This window comes from Lepidochelys kempii, chromosome 2 (assembly GCF_965140265.1).
Source record: "Lepidochelys kempii isolate rLepKem1 chromosome 2, rLepKem1.hap2, whole genome shotgun sequence".
In the NCBI taxonomy this organism is placed as follows: Eukaryota; Metazoa; Chordata; order Testudines; family Cheloniidae; genus Lepidochelys; species Lepidochelys kempii.
This window is the reverse complement of record NC_133257.1, coordinates 12,386,660-12,401,174: the sequence shown is the minus strand read 5'-3', so window position 1 is coordinate 12,401,174 and position 14,515 is coordinate 12,386,660. Positions and strand designations below refer to the sequence as shown.

The window sequence follows — 14,515 nt, the reverse complement described above, 5'->3', positions numbered from 1 at the left end:
GTTCTTACTCCTTCACTCTCCCCTGTATCAGCATAGATAATCCAAGTCACAGTCGAGTGCATAGATTCCAAGTCAAAAAGTAACCATTCCATTGTTGCCGGCCTGCCCTTACCTCAGATGACGTCGGTTTGCAGTAGCCAGCTCCAAACACTAGATTCTCTAATGACATACTGGACTGGTCTGGTCCTGTCTCCAGGCTGCCCTTACCCAGCCACGACCCTTTCCCTGGACGAGCAAAGCTGAAAGGAGAAACAACAGGAAAAGACACTTACTAAAAGTCAGAGTTATGGAAGAGTCGGTTTCCATCCCCACTACCCACCAGGCAGAATTTATTGCAGATTTTAGAAAGTAGTTTTCACAAGCACTGAACTAACAGCACATCTTGTAATAGCATGAAATAAGAAGGGTATTAAGCCACATTAAAAAGTCTTAGGGTATGTCTACACTACGAAATTAGGTCGAATTTATAGAAGTCGTTTTTTTTTAAATCGGTTTTATATATTCGAGTGTGTGTGTCCCCACAGAAAATGCTCTAAGTGCATTAAGTGCATTAACTCGGCGGAGCGCTTCCACAGTACCGAGGCAAGCGTCGACTTCCGGAGCGTTGCACTGTGGGTAGCTATCCCACAGTTCCCGCAGTCTCCGCTGCCCAATGGAATTCTGGGTTGATATCCCAATGCCTGATGGGGCTAAAACATTGTCGTGGGTGGTTCTGGGTACATATCGTCAGGACCCCGTTCCCACCCTCCCTCCCCCTGTGAAAGCAAGGGCAGACAATCATTTCGCGCCTTTTTTGTCTGCTGCCAGCCAAAGATGTAAAGGATAGATGGAGTGGGTCAGAACAAGAAATAGACCAGATTTGTTTTGTACTCATTTTCCTCCTCCCCTGTCTAGATCACACTGCAGTCAGTCACAGAGAAGGCGCAGCGAGGTTAATCTAGCCATGTATCAATCAGAGGCCAGGCTAACCTCCTTGTTCCAATAACAACGATAACTTTGGTGCACCATTTCTTATTGGAACCCTCCGTGCAGTCCTGCCTGAAATACTCCTTGATGTACAGGCACACCCTTTGTTGATTTTAGCTCCCTGAAGCCAACCCTGTAAGCCGTGTCGTCAGTCGCCCCTCCCTCCGTCAGAGCAACGGCAGACAATCGTTCCGCGCCTTTTTTCTGTGCGGACGCCATACCAAGGCAAGCATGGAGGCCGCTGAGCTCATTTTGGCAATTAGGAGCACATCAACCACCACACGCATTATCCAGCAGTATATGCAGCACCAGAACATGGCAACGTGATACCGGGCGAGGAGGCGACGTCAGCGCGGTCCCGTGAGTGATCAGGACATGGACACAGATTTCTCTGAAAGCATGGGCCCTGCCAATGCATGCATCATGGTGCTAATGGGGCAGGTTCATGCTGTGGAACGCCGATTCTGGGCTCGGGAAACAAGCACAGACTGGTGGGACCGCATAGTGTTGCAGGTCTGGGACGATTCCCAGTGGCTGCGAAACTTTCGCATGCGTAAGGGCACTTTCATGGAACTTTGTGACTTGCTTTCCCCTGCCCTGAAGCGCATGAATACCAGGATGAGAGCAGCCCTCACAGTTGAGAAGCGAGTGGCGATAGCCCTGTGGAAGCTTGCAACGCCAGACAGCTACCGGTCAGTTGGGAATCAATTTGGAGTGGGCAAATCTACTGTGGGGGCTGCTGTGATGCAAGTAGCTCACGCAATCAAAGATCTGCTGATATCAAGGGTAGTGACCCTGGGAAATGTGCAGGTCATAGTGGATGGCTTTGCTGCAATGGGATTCCCTAACTGTGGTGGGGCTATAGACGGAACCCATATCCCTATCTTGGCACCGGAGCACCAAGCCGGCGAGTACATAAACCGCAAGGGGTACTTTTCGATAGTGCTGCAAGCTCTGGTGGATCACAAGGGATGTTTCACCAACATCAACGTGGGATGGCCGGGAAAGGTGCATGATGCTCGCATCTTCAGGAACTCTGGTCTGTTTCAAAAGCTGCAGGAAGGGACTTTCTTCTCAGACCAGAAAATAACTGTTGGGGATGTTGAAATGCCTATATGTATCCTTGGGGACCCAGCCTACCCCTTAATGCCATGGCTCATGAAGCCGTACACAGGCAGCCTGGACAGTGGTCAGGAGCTGTTCAACTACAGGCTGAGCAAGTGCAGAATGGTGGTAGAATGTGCATTTGGACGTTTAAAGGCGCGCTGGCGCAGTTTACTGACTCGCTTAGACCTCAGCGAAACCAATATTCCCACTGTTATTACTGCTTGCTGTGTGCTCCACAATATCTGTGAGAGTAAGGGGGAGATGTTTATGGCGGGATGGGAGGCTGAGGCAAATCGCCTAGCTGCTGGTTACGCACAGCCAGACACCAGGGCGGTTAGAAGAGCTCAGGAGGGCGCGGTACGCATCAGAGACGCTTTGAAAACCAGTTTCATGACTGGCCAGGCTACAGTGTGAAAGTTCTGTTTGTTTCTCCTTGATGAAACCCCCCGCCCCTTGGTTCACTCTACTTCCCTGTAAGCTAACCACCCTCCCCTCCTCCCTTTAATCACCGCTTGCAGAGGCAATAAAGTCATTGCTGCTTCACAGTCATGCATTCGTTATTCATTCATCACACAAATAGGGAGATGACTACCAAGGTATCCCAGGAGGGGTGGTGGAGGAGGGAAGGAAAATGCCACACAGCACTTTAAGCACAGCACTTTAAAAGTTTACAACTTTAAAATTTATTGAATGACAGCCTTCTTTTTTTTGGGCAATCCTCTGTTGTGGAGTGGCTGGTTGGCCGGAGGCCCCCCCACCGCGTTCTTGGGCGTCTGGGTGTGGAGGCTATGGAACTTGGGGAGGAGGGCGGTTGGTTACAGAGGGGCAGCAGTGGCAGTCTGTGCTCCAGCTGCCTTTGCTGCAGCTCAACCATACACTGGAGCATTCTGGTTTGGTCCTGCAGCAGCCTCAGCATTGAATCCTGCCTCCTCTCATCACGCTGCCGCCACATTTGAGCTTCAGCCCTGTCTTCAGCCCGCCACTTACTCTCTTCAGCCTGCCACTTACTCTCTTCAGCCCTCCACCTCTCCTCCCGGTCATTTTGTGCTTTCCTGCACTCTGACATTATTTGCCTCCACGCATTCATCTGTGCTCTGTCAGTGTGGGAGGACAGCATGAGCTCGGAGAACATTTCATCGCGAGTGCGTTTTTTTTTCTTTCTAAGCTTCACTAGCCTCTGGGAAGGAGAAGATCCTGTGATCATTGAAACACATGCAGCTGGTGGAGAAAAAAAAAGGGACAGCGGTATTTAAAAAGACACATTTTATAAAACAGTCGCTACACTCTTTCAGGGTAAACCTTGCTGTTAACATTACATACATAGCACATGTGCTTTCGTTACAAGGTCGCATTTTGCCTCCTCCCACCGCGTGACTACCCCCTCAACCTTCCCCCCTCCCTGTGGCTAACAGCGGGGAACATTTCTGTTCAGCCACAGGCAAACAGCCCAGCAGGAATGGGCTATACTGAGTGTCCCTGAAGAAAAGCACCCTATTTCAACCAGGTGACCATGAATTATATCTCACTCTCCTGAGGATAACACAGAGAGAGAAAGAACGGATTTTGGTTGAATGCCAGCAAACATACACTGCAATGCTTTGTTCTACAGTGATTCCCGAGTATGTGTTACTGGCCTGGAGTGATAAAGTGTCCTACCATGAAGGACGAAATAAGGCTGCCCTCCCCAGAAACCTTTTGCAAAGGCTTTAGGACTACATCTAGGAGAACCGCAAATGCCAGGGCAAAGTAATCCTTTCACATGCTTGCTTTTAAACCATGTATAGCATTTTAAAAGGTACACTCACCAGAGGTCCCTTCAGGAGGCAGCCTTGGGTGGGTTCAGGGGGTACTGGCTCCAGGTCTAGGGTGAGAAACAGTTCCTGGCTGTCGGGAAAACCGGTTTCTCCGCTTGCTTGCTGTGAGCTATCTACAACCTCCTCCTCCTCATCATCTTCTTCGTCCCCAAAACCTGCTTCCGTATTGCCTCCATCTCCATTGAAGGAGTCAAACAACACGGCTGGGGTAGTGGTGGCTGAACCCCCTAAAATGGCATGCAGCTCATCATAGAAGCGGCATGTTTGGGGCTCTGACCCAGAGCGGCTGTTCGCCTCTCTGGTTTTCTGGTAGGCTTGCCTCAGCTCCTTCAGTTTCACGCGGCACTGCTTCGGGTCCCTGTTATGGCCTCTGTCCTTCATGCCCTGGGAGATTTTCACAAAGGTTTTGGCATTTCGAAAACTGGAACGGAGTTCTGATAGCACGGATTCCTCTCCCCAAACAGCGATCAGATCCCGTACCTCCCGTTCGGTCCATGCTGGAGCTCTTTTGCGATTCTGGGACTCCATCATGGTCACCTGTGCTGATGAGCTCTGCATGGTCACCTGCAGCTTGCCACGCTGGCCAAACAGGAAATGAGATTCAAAAGTTCGCGGTTCTTTTCCTGTCTACCTGGCCAGTGCATCTGAGTTGAGAGTGCTGTCCAGAGCGGTCAGAATGGAGCACTCTGGGATAGCTCCCGGAGGCCAATACCATCGAATTGTGTCCACAGTACCCCAAATTCGAGCTGGGAACGTTGATTTAAGCGCTAATCCACTTGTCAGGGGTGGAGTAAGGAAATCGATTTTAAGAGCCCTTTAAGTCGAAATAAAGGGCTTCACTGTGTGGACGGGTGCAGGTTTAAATCGATTTAACGTTGCTAAATTCCACCTAAAGTCCTAGTGTAGACCAGGGCTTAGGCTTTGTTTTAAAGTGATATAACAAGTCACCACCACACATCTCACAAAGGGAAAGAATTCCATAGGACACAGAAAATATCCAATAGTTGGCATCTCAAATGGTGAAAATAATCTTACTAGGGCCTAGAGTTTAAAAAATGGGAGTCTAGAGTTAGGCTCCTAAATCTGTGTTAGGGCATCTAAGAGTGTGGCCTGTTCTTCTCCCCACAAAGCAATAAGATCCACCACCTCTTGTGTACTCCATGCTGGAGCACGTTTGCGGCCTTGAGTCTCCGGCAAGCTCTCCACACTGATCAAACAGGAAATGAAAATTCAAAAGTTCCCAGGGCTTCAAAAGTTAACAGGGGAGCAGCTGCCTCCTGTATACCTGGCTGATGTGCTGTGGAGTTCAAAGTGTTCTCCACTGCACAGTGAAGCGGTCACAGCGGAGTACTGTGGCACACCTCCTGGAGCCCAATTCATTCAAATTACACAACGCGATGTCTACACTATCCTCATTTCGACCCATGGATGTCAAATCAAGCGCTATGCCTCTCGCGGACGTAGAGTACAGAATTTGACTTTACTGGCCATTTAGGTTGTGGAAGGGTCTTGGTAGTGTAGACACATACATTACAAGATCAACTTAATGCAGCTTATGTCAACCTCATTTTGGCCTAAGAGTGCAAAGAACTGAAGACACACAATAAGGGTATGTGCACATTTGGAGCGGGAGGTGTAAATACCACCTTGAGGAGACATACCCACATTTTCGCTAATGCAGATAGCACATGAAAAACAGAAGTGTAGTCATGGCAGCATGAGGGGCTAGCCACTTTGAGTACATACCTAGCGTCTTAGGCCATGTCTACCCTACAGACCTTGGTTGATGCAAGTTACGGTCAGCATAAAGCCACCACAGTTAGTGTATTGCTTGTGTGGGTGCCTGCTTGGTTCCTTGAGTCAGTGCCGGGCATACTCACCAGCAGTGCCTGTGCTGATGCACAATGCAATGCACCCTGGGCAGGGATCCCAGCATGCAACCTGCCACCATCCAGCACACTGTCATTTGGGAAGTATGGCAATGCATGGTGGGGCAGAAACAAGTTGCGCAGGGGTGACTGGGAGCAAGGGGACAACTTCCCAGTGTGCAGTGCTGTTCAGAAAACTACAACGGAGACTTTCTTTCCTAGCCGGCAGATTACCACTGGGAATGTTGACATTCCAATCGTGATCCTGGGGGATCCAGTTTACCCTTTGCTCATGAAGCCATACACTGACCACCTCGACAGCACTAAGGAAAGATTCAACTACTGGTTCAGCACATGCATAATGACAGGGAAATGAGCTTTTGGTAGATTGAAGGAACGCTGGCATGGTTTACTCACAAGATTGGATCTCAGTGGGGAAAAAAAAAACATTCCCGTGATTATAGCTGCCTGCTGTGTCCTACATAATATCTGTGAAGCAAAGGTGGAAAAGTTACCTCCGGGGTGGAGGTGGAGTGGATGTCCACTGAGTTTCAACAACCAGACACAAGGGCTATTAGAAGAGCTCAATACAGAGCTATACAGCTCACCGAGGCTTTGGAAGAGCACTTTAGCAGTGAGCCACAGTCATGCATTGTGGTCTACTGTGCTCTACCTGGCCTTGCTGCTTTGGGCCTGTGAGGAGATATGTGGTGCTTGGTGTACATCTATGAACATAACACTGTCAATGAACCTATTAATTTTGTAGAGCTTGCTGTACATTTAAGGTTATTACACTGTGTTTTTCACTGACTCTGTGAGTTGTGTCATGTTGGACAGTAACACAAGTGGGTGCTTGTAGAACTGCAAGGCATTCTGCAACATACATTGTGAACTAATGAAGATGAATTATTTTCCAAATAGTAGAATTTTATTCAGTAACAAAACCAGTGCAAAAAAAAATCTGCAATTTAAAAGAAAATACATTCAAAACTTAATATAATGGAAGAGAACTTAACAAGGGGAAAGAACATTCATGTACATTTTACCTACATATACAGTAACTGTGGTTTTCATAGGTCAGTGTATGTGAAGCTGTGGTTGTCCGTAATGCTCCCAGGGTGGAGTGGTAGGGGGTAAGCATGCGGCCCCTGATGGGGCATGTGGAATGTTGAGGGAGCATGTAGGGAGGTAATGAAATAGAGTCCTCTATGGACTGCAAAGGGAGGTAAGCCTGGGACTGTTGAACCTGGAGGTCCACAAGAGTCTGCAGCATCCGTGTTTACTGCCAGAGAAGCCCCATTATGTCCTTGTGCATCTCCCTCTCCTTCTGCTGCTGGGACTTTCTCCTGTCTGCTCTTTCCTTCTCCAGGCTCTCTGCAATGTTCAGCATCCAGCCTCTTTGCTCAAGGTCTGATGCAGCACTGGCTTGCAGGGTCTGATTGACAATGTCCTTCCAAGTCCTCTTCTTTCTACTCATGTGGCTCAGGTGTTCCATGGGCGTGGAGGGGGAACTGCTCAAGGCCACAATGGCAGCAGCTGCAGATTAAACACCAAGAGGTACCATTGTCAGTACAGTCACAATGGAAAGCGAAAGTTAAGATTCAGAACTCCCTTTCCTTGCTCCCATAAAGTTTTAAACAAGACGTGCTTATTGACACTTCTGCTTCAGAGTGCTTGTGCATGGCACTGCTCTAACCAGGGTGAGTGTAGCACTCCTGACGTGAGGGAAAGGAGGAGGGAACTGCTTGGTTGTATGAAGCTATGAACAGAGGGCAATGGCACTGAAGACTGGCACCATTTTCCCCAGACGGTAGTGATTTTAGCTGATGTCTCACTCCTGAGGGTAACAAAGTCACAAAGCGCAGCTGCTGCTGGCATCCCAGTGCCGTCCAGGCCCATATGCTACTAGCTTGGGTACTGCAATAGCACCTGGCAATGTTTTTGTTGACTGGGGTGGGAAAGTGTCTTACTGCAGAGGAAGAAATAAGGCTGTCAATGCTATACACCTTTGAGAGAGGGTCATGGAGCACTTCCACAAAAGTTTCATTAAGATCTTTCAGGAGGATTCAAGGGACATCCCTCCTCAGAGGTATCCATGGTGGTCTGCGGAGCGATGATGGGGTCTTCGCCAAGTGTGGCATGCAGCTCTTCATAGAACAGACAGGTGGTTTGGCACCGGATCGACTGCTGGCCTTCCAATACACCTGAAACAGTTCCTTCGCTTTCACACAGCACTGTTGCTTGTCCCTGTCATGCCCATTCTCCTGCATCCCTCTTGCTATGTGCTCAGATATGTCCACATTTCTACAGCTGGTCCATAGCTGTGCCTGCATAGCCTCTTCTCCCTACAGGCCCAGGAGATCCGATATTTTCTGTTTAAACCAAGCTGGCGTGCGTCTGGAGCGGGTAGCCGGCATGGTGAGCTGGACAACCACACACAACAATAGAGAGGCGCTAGGTGTGCTCGCCAAACTGGACAATCAGGAAAAAGCTTTTCAAAAATGTGCGGGCTTTAACAGGGATGAGGCCTTCTGGTCTCTGTGACCCTCTGGCAGTGGAGTTAACAATTGTGACCAGGGAGGTCAGGGTTGGGCATTATGGGACAGCGGCTGCAGGACTGCTAGAGTCGACATAAGTAATGCAGTATCTGTCTACATGCGTGCTGCGTTGACCTCAGTACGTCAGCCATGTCTCAAGATTGGTGTTACTGCGTCGCTGTAATGGGGAACATACATTGGTGGGAGACAAATTTAAGTGTGGACACATGAACGACAAGGTAAATGTGAGGTGGCTTACATCGACCTAAGTCTGTAGTGTAGACCAAGCCTTAGAGAGATGAGAATCTGAGGCACAGAGAGACTTAAGTGACCAGCCCAAGGTCAGACAGCAAGTCTGTGGCAGACTAGGAACTGAACCCAGAGTTCAGCCTCTTAACCAAGAGTCCATTCTCTCTCTCTCTCTAGAGCTGCAATGATGTTTATTACATCTCCTCAGGCTTTGATATATTGCTACAAGGACACTCCATAAGGAGGAGAAAACCGCATTGGCTGGCCTTGTGTTTATATGTTTTAACGGATGTGATTCAATCAGTTTTCTGGAGGTTGCTTCTAAGCGGCAGGCAACACTTCAATGTATTTACCCCACCTAAAATGTGAGCTAAAGAAAGGAACTCCAAAGAACAAAGGGACAACCATTGCTCAGAATCACATGACAATGGACAACAGAGTCTGGTTTGGTCTGTTGAAAAGCCTGAATCACACAAAAATGTAAAAGGACTGTCATTGTATCATTCAGAAGCATAAACAAATGATACCTGACAACAAAAAACCTTCATTTGAATATTATCAAAACTCTCAAAGACTTTGATGGAGAGAAAAGCACTTTTTAATGTCACTTTTATTTATTTATTTATTGCTTTACAGCAGAGAAGGGATTTGATTGTGCTGGTCTTATGGAAATTGATTTGGGATGGTACCGTAAAACCAAAAAACGTTTTTTGGGAAACCTTGTTTTCTGAGGGAAACTAACTAAAAAGCTTGAAAAGTCTTGAAGTCCCACTGACGCCTCATAAAGAACATCTTATTTGGAGACAATTCCTGTTAGCTATTATGCAGGTTCATTTTTTGTATTTTTTCTATTTTTTACATTACTTGAATTAAAGTAGAACCTTTGTTTTTTACATGTTTAACTTTCTTCCTGTTTATTAGTGCTGATTGAAAAGCAGAATTCCCATCCTCAGCAAATTCTTATAATTCAACACTAGATTTTGCCCCAAATCAGGACAAAAAGTTGAAATATCTTGTTTGTGTGTTTGTTACACAGAACAAAAAGTTACAATAAATTCTATTTGAAACTTCATGTCATTTCATTGAACTGGACATTTAATTTCTTCTCAGTTCTATTTTAACCTATGTCTGCTTGACCTGTCGCTGTGACTCATGGGAATTGTAATTGGGTTGCCGTATGCCCCCATTTGCTATGTGCTGGGCACCTCAGCCAGACTATAACTCCCAGGATGCATCACAGCTGTTCATGCAGAGGAGAGACCATAGTTAATGATGAGAGATTTAATCCAGGGAGGATTAGCAGAGAACAAAGACTTGAGGCATCCAAAATTACAAATCCCCTGAGGCCCTACTATGGCTCAAGCAGATACAGATCAGTTCAATTGACCCAACCAAAAACAAAATACTTTTTTTCTCACACACCATTTTGATTTTGAGGAAACTGCAGTTTTCATCAGAAAACCAGCTCCAATTTGCACCTTCTTCTATTTGCTTTGAAAATCAGATTTGAACACATGCAGATAATATATGTGAATTTTGGCCCAAGCCATTACAATTGGCATACCACAGACAGGACTGCCTAGTGGTTAAGGACTCCCCTGAATGGGAAGTGAGTAAACCTGGCCAGCTAGATCTATGGACAAATCACTTATCACTGTGCCTCAGTTTCCTTATCAGTGACAAGTGAATAATAATACATTCAATAAACAAAATCTACTTTTTAAAAAAGGAATACAGTTGGTTAATTGTCACGTTGCCCCTATGCAAATCCTTAAAGATAAGGAAATGCCAAGTTGTGAGACAACTCTCAATCAAACATTAACTCCCACACAGCACATTTCCACAGACAGACTGACTCTGCATCTTCTAAACTTCCTTCTGCCTCCAGCCGAAGAGGAAACACACTACCCATACCACATTAATCTCCCTCACAGTAGAATACACAGCCTTAATTCCAACCCCCAGCAATGTGAGTGTTGAACATACAGGCAACAGGTTAAGTATTCAACCTGATATTTATTTGTAGGGGAAGTATTGGGGCATAAATCCAATAAATGACAAACCTGTAAATCCTCACCAAGCTGTAGTGAGGCTAAAGTGATTAATGGTTGTAAAATGCTTTGAGATCTTTTGATCAGACAAATCTTATTATTTAAATATATATATATTAATAAAAAGAAAAGGAGTACTTGTGGAACCTCAGAGACTAACCAATTTATTTGAGCATGCGCTTTCGTGAGCTACAGCTCATTTCATTGGATGCATACCATGGAAACTGCAGAAGACATTATATACACAGAGACCATGAAACAATACCTCCTCCCACCCCACTCTCCTGCTGGTAATAGCTTATCTAAAGTGATCATCAAGTTGGGCCATTTCCAGCACAAATCCAGGTTTTCTCACCCTCCGCACCCCCCCCCCCCACACACACACACTATCACTCTCCTGCTGGTAATAGCCCATCCAAAGTGACCACTCTCTTTAAAATGTGTATGATAATCAAGGTGGGCCATTTCCAGCACAAATCCAGGTTTTCTCACCCCCCCAACCCCCTCCAAAAACCACACACACAAACTCACTCTCCTGCTGGTAATAGCTTATCAAAAGTGACCACTCTCCTCACAATGTGTATGAAAATCAAGGTGGACCATTTCCAGCACAAATCCAGGTTTTCTCACCCCCCCCCCCACACAAACTCACTCTCCTGCTGGCAACAGCTCATCCAAACTGACCACTCTCCTTACAATGTGCATGATAATCAAGGTGGGCCATTTCCAGCATAAATCCAAGTTTAACCAGAACGTCGGGGGGGGGTAGAAAAAAACAAGGGGAAATAGGCTACCTTGCATAATGACTTAGCCACTCCCAGTCTCTATTCAAGCCTAAATTAATAGTATCCAATTTGCAAATGAATTCCAAATCAGCAGTTTCTCGCTGGAGTCTGGATTTGAAGTTTTTTTGTTGTAAGATAGCGACCTTCATGTCTGTGATTGCGTGACCAGAGAGATTGAAGTGTTCTCCGACTGGTTTATGAATGTTATAATTCTTGACATCTGATTTGTGTCCATTTATTCTTTTACGTAGAGATTGTCCAGTTTGACCAATGTACATGGCAGAGGGGCATTGCTGGCACATGATGGCATATATCACATTGGTGGATGTGCAGGTGAACGAGCCTCTGATGGTGTGGCAAATGTTATTAGGCCCTTTGATGGTGTCCCCTGAATAGGTATGTGGGCACAGTTGGCAACGGGCTTTGTTGCAAGGAAAGGTTCCTGGGTTAGTGGTTCTGTTGTGTGGTATGTGGTTGTTGGTGAGTATTTGCTTCAGGTTGGGGGGCAGTCTGTAGGCAAGGACTGGCCTGTCTCCCAAGATTTGTGAGAGTGTTGGGTCATCCGATGAAGTGAGTTGTAGCTCACGAAAGCTCATGCTCAAATAAATTGGTTAGTCTCTAAGGTGCCACAAGTACTCCTTTTCTTTTTGCGAATACAGACTAACACGGCTGTTACTCTGAAACCATATATTTTATTGACACCATATATCCTTCCCTGGAACTTGAGGAGAGTCAGGAGTTGTAATTTGACCTGCATTCTTCAAAGTGCCTCTAAACCCGGGAGAACTTTTTGCCTGAAACTTGCTGTGCTCCAGGGGGGTGTTTTTCACACCCCTGAGCAAGAAAGTTGCAGCGCTGTTGTCATAAATATAAAGGGAAGGGTAAACCCCTTTAAAATCCCTCCTGGCCAGAGGAAAAATCCTCTCACCCGTAAAGGGTTAAGAAGCTAAAGGTAACCTTACTGGCACCTGACCAAAATGACCAATGAGGAGACAAGATACTTTCAAAAGCTGGGAGGAGGGAGAAAAACAAAGGGTCTGTGTCTGTCTGTATGATGCTTTGGCCGGGGACAGAACAGGAATGGAGTCTTAGAATTTAGTAAGTAATCTAGCTAGGTATGTGTTAGATTATGATTTCTTTAAATGGCTGAGAAAATAGCTGTGCTGAATAGAATGAATATTCCTGTCTGTGTGTCTTTTTTGTAACTTAAGGTTTTGCCTAGAAGGATTCTCTATGTTTTGAATCTAATTACCCTGTAAGATATCTACCATCCTGATTTTACAGAGGTGATTCCTTTATTTCTATTAAAAGTCTTCTTGTAAGAAAACTGAATGCTTTTTCATTGTTCTAAGATCCAAGGGTTTGGGTCTGTGGTCACCTATGCAAATTGGTGAGGATTTTTACCAAACCTTCCCCAGGAAGTGGGGTGCAAGGGTTGGGAGGATTTTTGGGGGAAAGATCTGTCCAAACTACGTTTCCCAGTAAACCCAGATAAAGTTTGGTGGTGGCAGTGGAAATCCAAGGGTAAAATTAATTTGTACCTTGGGGAAGTTTTAACCTAAGCTGGTAAAAGTAAGCTTAGGAGGTTTTCATGCAGGTCCCCACATCTATACCCTAGAGTTCAGAGTGGGGAAGGAACCTTGACAGCTGTAGAGTACCAGTGTAGACAAGCCCTAAGATGGCATTGGGGAAAGGTGTGCATTACAATAGAGTGCTCTGAAGATGTAAAGGATGTAAAGTGGGTCAAACCCTAACAGCCTGTTTGTTTTGACATGGACAAATCTCCCACTGAAGGCACTGGGAGTTTTGCCTGAGTGCGGGTTACGAGATTTCTCCTCTGACTATGATTTTAAGAGGCATGTGTGGGTGGGTGTGTGGGTGGTGGTGCTCTTGACTGAGGAAAAAAAATCTCCATTATAATATAAACAAGAGAGAACACGATTGCCAGCTGCATTCAGGGAAGGCTCTCCGCGCTGATTTAGATTCATTTAAAGGGTTGCTTGTTTGTATTAATTGGGTTACAAATGTTTTCAAATGGATTCCTGGAACTGCTGAATATAAGACTGAAGTTCATGCTGCCAGCCCTTGAATTGGATTCTGCATAGTGCCAAAGTCTGCTCTGCTTTTATCAGTCCTGTTTTTATGGACAATGGCAATTCAACAAGGAATCATGACTCTCAAATGCCTAGAGAGCGCCTGGAAGTTTTAAAATAGAAATCACTTGAAGTTCCTGGATGAACTTTCATTAGAAGGCAAGTCAACCTAAGCTGAACATAGAGGGTCTGGCCTTCTAGTGCACTCAGGGAAGGATTTGACAATCAATAGTTCAGACGCTCACGTCAGAGACTATTTGCACGTTGCAGTTTTGTCTTATACAGAGTGGCATGTGCTTCCTTCTGTTTAGAGAAAGCAGCACAAAGGATGTCATCGTCCAATAAAGCAGGTTTAGTTTCCTGCTCCTAGTTTCCCTACAAAAACTGTGCGTATTTTAAAAGTTTTGTGTTGTTGTCCCAACACATTTTATCCCCTTCAGCACAGATACCCATTTCCCTTCCCAGATGGAATTATCTTCTTTCCATTGTGGGACTGCTGAGGAATCAGGTCCCAAGAAGCACAGCCCTTTGCTTTCCAGCATCCTGGAGCATGTCACTCAAGTCCTGCTTTACATTCCCCACAGACATCTTACTTTGTTCATGTTGCTCCCGGAATAGCAGTTGGCGGAAGGATTCAGCACCAATTACTAGGGGACCCAAAGGGTTCGGGGCAGAGGGAAAGGAGTTTGAAGCCCCTACTGTTTGAGAGTAGTGGTGTGGCAGGCCTTGTCATTGATGGGAAGTGTTTGGCTGCTGGGGGAAGCAGGAGTGGGAGCAGAGACGTGCTGCAGGCTGGGGCAATGGACACAAACCCCCAAGAGCACAATATTCCTATTGTACTGCGTTTCTTCTTGCATCTACATCAGAAGTATGAGGCCCGCCCTCTGCTGTTTCACTCTCTCCTATTTCCTCAGGCGGGTTTTAACTAGTCAGGTTAGTTTCAATGTTGAATTGGGAGATTGTAACCAGCTCCTGGCTCAGCTCCCTAAAGACAAAAGAAGAACTAAAAGCAGCTCATCTCTGTCTCTAGCGCTGCTGAGTGAGG

The 14,515-nt window shown here is 46.2% G+C and overlaps 1 protein-coding gene across 2 annotated transcripts in view; it reads right to left on the bottom strand.

The window, feature by feature from the left end:
- FAM135B (family with sequence similarity 135 member B) overlaps positions 1–14,515 on the bottom strand; it is a 349,946-nt gene that overhangs the window by 121,640 nt on the left and 213,791 nt on the right. For both annotated transcript variants that reach the window (XR_012157070.1, XM_073330058.1), the window contains exon 7: positions 113–239. Coding sequence is in view for 1 of the 2 variants with exons in the window: in XM_073330058.1 (XP_073186159.1) it covers positions 113–239 (127 nt within the window). In the remaining variant the exon portion in view is untranslated. The remainder of the gene's footprint in view (positions 1–112; positions 240–14,515) is intronic.